The 6,040-nt window shown below is 29.5% G+C and overlaps 1 protein-coding gene across 1 annotated transcript in view; it reads right to left on the bottom strand.

Annotated features, from left to right (window-relative positions):
* LOC111403729 (cytochrome c oxidase subunit 6b-2-like) overlaps positions 1-3,785 on the bottom strand; it is a 6,983-nt gene extending 3,198 nt beyond the window's left edge. Inside the window, exons 1-2 of the mRNA XM_023032337.1 lie at positions 3,645-3,785; positions 3,096-3,184 (exon numbers count right to left, since the gene is read on the bottom strand). Coding sequence (XP_022888105.1) covers positions 3,096-3,184; positions 3,645-3,653 — 98 coding nt within the window. The 5' untranslated portion in view covers positions 3,654-3,785. The remainder of the gene's footprint in view (positions 1-3,095; positions 3,185-3,644) is intronic.
* Positions 3,786-6,040: the final 2,255 nt, after the last annotated feature.

The raw sequence follows: 6,040 nt of genomic DNA, 5'->3' as shown, positions 1-6,040 counted from the left end.
ACCCAACACCAAAAAAAAAAAAAAAAAAAAAAAAAAAAATATAGATGACAACTAAAAGCTTAACATTAACATGCTACACATTGACAAGAATAATAATCTAACATGAATAACTTCTTCTGGCCAAAAAGCCGTTCAGTTGACATATAATACAAACACGAATTGCTCAGATAGAAATAATCAAAAATAGTATGAGAAAAGATGAAAAGTGGGTTAATTTGAGGAAACCTAGACCTCCAGATAATGATACTCCAGGAACCAATAGGCCTCCCAATTACAAACAATAGGTTTGCAGAAATAATTCATCCATATATTATTATTACCCGCTTGGAATTTAAATACAAGATAAATCATTTGTGTTCACCTAAAAATAAGGAACACTAACGGTTCCAACAAAATACACTTACCCTTAACTTCTTAGAGCATCTCCAAGATACTCTCTAAATACATTATGCTCTCTAGAGTTAGTGCTTAAATAGCTCCAACAGCCTCTATGTTAACTTTTTAAAGTGGAGAGTGTGTTTGGCTTTATAAATACTCACTATTCTTACTTTATTTTGATTGGATTTAATGAGTTATAAATTTCAATACTCCACTCCTCAAATTGCTCAAATCACATTTGCATTGGACATATAACAGTATATGTTTAATAAGATATGAGAGAAGAAATCAATAAATGTTTCTTGGAAAAAAACTAAGAGCCAAAATAGAGACCATTGTTGAAGTGTATAAAAGGTTTTAACTTATAGACGCTCTCTATTATACATTAGATGTTTTTCTAAAAATATAAAGTCTTTTGGAGGTGCTCTTTGTCTAAATCAAAAAATAAATAAAACATAAAATAGAATAGAATACAAAATAAAAAATTGGACTTGTAACATTGTAAAAACCATAAATCGCGTTTCAAGCTTACAAAATGGTTGTGTTTGCTCTATCCATTGTATGCCCATTCATGAATGTGTGTTTGCATCCAACGTGTAAAAATAAGATTGATACCCAACTAAGCCTTCATTTGTCAAATTTATAAATCAAATTTTGTAAAAATGAATAGTAATGTATCTCACAAAATGTATGGATAATAAATGAGTAAGTAGTTATGAATGTGTTATTAAAATTAATGTTTGACTTTGATTGAATTTATAAATCAATTTATAAAATTATGCCCAGACGGGGCTATAAATATAACATATACTGAAATCAGAAGTAGAGCCAAGAAATGAATTAAGCAGGAGCGGAGTCAACTAATAGAGATTTGCCCATTCTAGTAGGGTGGAGATGAGGAGTTTAAAGAAATTTTCTCATATTTGAATCAACAATATAAGGGCATATATTGAGAGAGAAAATCAGATTAAAAAAAACATTGGTGTGATTATGTGGATTGAGGAGGCAAACAAAAGAGAAAATGTTAACAAATTTCAAAAGGAAAAAAAAGTATCTCCAAAATTCAGCTGATTGATTTTCTTTCTTTTATTTTTTTTCAAATACCAACTTTTATTTGTTAATCTGATAACTCTATAGATAGTTATTGTTTAAGAATTAACACAAGCAGCACCAAAAGCAAAAAGAAACAATTTTTTTTTAAAATCAATTTAGGCATTGACTCAAAAGAGATAAAGGATAAGAATCAAAAACTGAACCGAAATCAAACTACATGACAAAAACAACTAATTAAAAAAATAATTTGCTAAGTTCAATTTGATAACTAGTTTAAATTTTATAGAAATTGAGACTTTGCCTAACTCGTAAGAAATAAAATAATATTTAATTACGTTGGTAAAATTTTAAGATATTTTGTAATGAAATATCAGTTATGTAAAATCTACTACTCCATGTTAAACCCTCCAGTGCCAAAACGATCAACAGCATGTAATCCCTGTTGAATTTAATCCAAAAATTCTGTCTATTACAAGAAAATTGGACACATATACCTGTGATGCTCTTGGCTCGGGTATGAGCACGTATTTAAGTGTTGGATCTTTTATTTTCTAAAATATAGGATACGGGGATATGGCTAAAAAGAATTCAAATTTCGGATACGGGTACGTCGGTAGGTCTTTCACACTTCAATTTTGAATGTCCCAGGTAATTCACGTGTAAAAAATTAAATAATAATTAAGTGGCGAATTGTTAAAAGATAAAAACATGTTAATTAAAATCAACTAGAAATTTATACTGAAAGTCTAAAACACCAAAAACAGCATAAATCTACAAAACGAGCACAAAATTAAAATAAAAATTAGAAATTACATAATTACAATTGCCATACCCGCTTGAAAATTGAAAAATCCACCCATATTTCATACCCATACCCATGTCGTGTCAACAAATGTATGCCGACCAAAATGCAAAGTCCCAGCATCATAGACTTATACAACTTTATTGAGTGTTATATATACACAACTATACCTCACTTGAATTTTGATCAAAGCACAACTAATGCACTCAGCCCTTTCATCTCTCTCTTACTTCACTCATTCACCATGACTACATGCACTCTCTCGTATATATAGGGTGCAATGTCGGTGGTTGCACCTTCTACACATTTCCCATATGGCGACGGAAATAAATTACCCGGCGACCATTCTAAAACCTTCTTCTTTTGGCACCAATTGTGGATAATCAGATGAAGCACCAAAAAAATATGGAAATTTCCTTGCAAAGTTGGGATGCTCTTACAATCCCATCCGAAATCCATAATTATCAATTTTAGTTCATTCTCTCTCTCTCTCTCTCTCTCTCTCTCTCTCTCACACACACACACACTCTCTCACAGTGTGTGTACGCTTATACATATACATAAGCCGAATCATAATCTACAGAACGGACAGGGACATTTATGTGCTAGCCCTGGTAGGATACAATATAGAACTCAAATATACCAAAAAGATAAGAAAAAATAAGATTTCCTCGTCATTTATCCAATGTCAGTCTTTGTTCAATTTTATGTCATTTTTTTGTCACAACGAGCAGCTAAGCCGATTAATCAGTTTAACACCGTCAAAATCTAAATCCATTCAAAGTATTGCATTCTCGGCAGCAACAAATGAATGTGGTATTAAGTCTATATAAATAAATATATAAATAAATAAATAAATTACCTGTGAAACTCAATGTAGCGTGTGAAACAGTGTCGAGTTTGGTTGGTTGTTGGGAATCGAAAATCTGCTGGCGCAGTTTTAAGTTCGAACTGGTAATGAAGTTGAAACGGGGAAAAAAATCCTTAATGAGATGGAGCCCAAACAATTCCAAAATTAATGTTCTATGATTTAACATCTAATACCACTCAATCCTAAATCACAATTGAACAAGAGCGAGATGAAAAAGAAGGGTATGAATTCTTGAAACAAACCAGTGACCAGTGAAGTTTGAGGCAAAAATATGTGAAACTAAACAAATGTATGTCCAACATCCAGCAATAAATAAAACATTAAAGGATCAGTAGAAATTTAGCCATCTAAAAAAAAAAAAAATCATTAATCCACTAAAAGGAGAGAAATAATGATACAGAACAGTATGCTTTGAAATATTTACAGATCATGTCACACAGTGTACCCAGAGATTTGAAATGAAAAGCCTATACGCAGCGGACAATGAAAAATAACAATGGACATTAATGAAAATATAAAAAATTTTGTAGGGATTTTTACCTCGGCCATTGAAGATGTAAATCGATAAGAGAGGACCCTTCGAATCACGAAAAGTTCGATTCTTTTAGGGGGTAACTTTTGGGAATTTAACCAGAAAAGTAAGAAGTGTCAATTGATGGTAATTACTGCCCGGTTCGTGCGGTGACCAATGAGGAAGCCCATTGTATTTTGATAAACTTTCATCCCCGAGCTTTACAAGCTGTTGCTAATCTACCATCAACCATTTTTTAGAATTAGACATTCCGAACCTTTTACTTAGGGCTTGTTCCGTAGTGATTTTGATAATTGATTTTTTTATCGTTAGGAAGAAAAAAAGGGTCCCACTTGTACTAAAGAAGTTAAAAATGACGTCTGAAATAGAGAAATAACGGTCAAAATTGATTTTTTTTGGGTGAAAAATTGTTACCAAACGAATGCTTAATTGCAAATAACATCCATGTTGACAAATCCTGTCCAATTTGACTGATAAGGTTAGGTAAAAGGCAACTTCACCCTTAACTTTTAGATAAACCAAAAAGAAAAAATCACATATAACTTCACGAATACGATAATAACGAGTGAATTGTCCAAATTGTCACTGAACTTTGTAAAAATTTTTCAAGGAGTCATTGAACTTTAAAAATCACTTAAATAGTCATTGAATTTTGCAAAAGGTTTCTACGTGACTTAAATAGTCATTGAACTTTGTAAAAGGTTTCTCAGGAGTCACTGAATTCAGTGATTTCGTGGAAATATTTTACAAAGTTCAATGACCTCGTCGAAATATTTTGTAAGATTCAGTGACCATTTAAGTTATTTTTAAAATTCAGTGACCCCGTAGAAACCTTTTGCAAAGTTTAGTAACCATTTAAGTAATTTTTAAAGTTCGGTGACCCACTGAAAATATTTTACAAAATTCAGTGACCATTTGAGCAATTCACTTGATAATAACATATTCTTCTCTCCACTATGAATAGCTAGTAAGGAGATATAATGAGGGACAATCTGAAAGAAAATTATTAAATAAAAAGAGAATAAATTAGGAGGATGTACGAAAACAAGCATAATTTTCAGCTTTGATATCGAATTTTTCGTCTAGAGTTCAATCCGAAAGCATTTTTCAATTCTACATAATTTTTGCAGTTGACATTCTCAGACTTTCATGGTCAAATGTCATCATTTAGGGGCAGGCTCATTTGAACATTTTTACTTTTTTTAGACAGCTTAAGGATATTTTCATCTTTACAGTTTTTTAGTTTTAATTGGATCTTTTTTAGTTTCCTAGTTTAATTAAATTTATTTGTACAATTAGAATCTCATTTGAATTAGAATTTGTTTTGAGTCCTTAAATATTTGTTTAAGAGTTTGTAAATTATATATTCGATTCTTGATTGATAAAATATTTTATTTTTTTAATTAATTGGTGGATTCCAAATAATTATTACGTCCGTTCGAACGAAATTCAAACAATCACCCGATCGTGTATTACGAACAAGACCCTTTTATTATTACTAGTAAGACGCACGTGAAATGCTATAATAGAGTATATAAGAGCGTAGAAAATATATAATGATAATTAGTCGAGCTTTGTCTTTTTTGTTACTTGATGGGTTTTAGAGTTAGGGATATCAATACTTTTTATCGGTAAATGTAAAATTTTATAAATAAAAACTTCAGTAGAAGTATACTAGACAAGGTAAATAGAGGTTTATATAGACATTAATAAAGTTTGAACTAAAAAAGAATTATTTATATCATAAAACAAAAAGAATTAAAAAAATTTAAATCGAACAAAAAATTATTTATAATATGAAGAAAAAAGAAATTTTAAAATAATTTTCAAAAAAAAAAATAAATTAAACAAAAGAAAGTTATGAAAATTAAATAAAGAATATATAAATAATATTTAATTGAAATTGAAAAAAATAAGTTTTATTATAAATAGAAAAGAATTAAAAAAATTATTTATAATATGAACAAAACAAATAAAAAATAACGTGAGGAGGGAAACCTCTCCAAGAAATCTCTCCATGCTATGGACATCAAGAGAATTTCTCCATAACACTAAGAGATTCTCTCCATGTTTCTGGAGAGAAACTCTCCATTTTTTTTTTTTGTAATTTGTTTTGTTCATCATATAAATATTTTTTTATTTAAATTTTTTTAATTATTTTTTCTTTATGATAAAATTTAATTTTTTTAATTTTAATTAAATAATATTTATATATTCTTTTTTCCCTTTAATTTGTTAAATTATTTAGTTTTTTATTAGTATATTGGTGTAAAATGATAGTTGCACGTGTTATGGACGTGAAAATGCTGTAATTGAGTATATAATAGCGTAGAAAATATATGACGATAATTAGTCAAGTTTTGTCTTTGTTGTTATTTGATGAGTTTTACATTTGAAGATATCA

This window comes from Olea europaea, chromosome 11 (assembly GCF_002742605.1).
Source record: "Olea europaea var. sylvestris chromosome 11, O_europaea_v1, whole genome shotgun sequence".
NCBI lineage: Eukaryota > Viridiplantae > Streptophyta > Magnoliopsida > Lamiales > Oleaceae > Olea > Olea europaea.
Note: the sequence above shows the minus strand (reverse complement) of the source record. Positions and strands in the feature narration are given on the sequence as shown.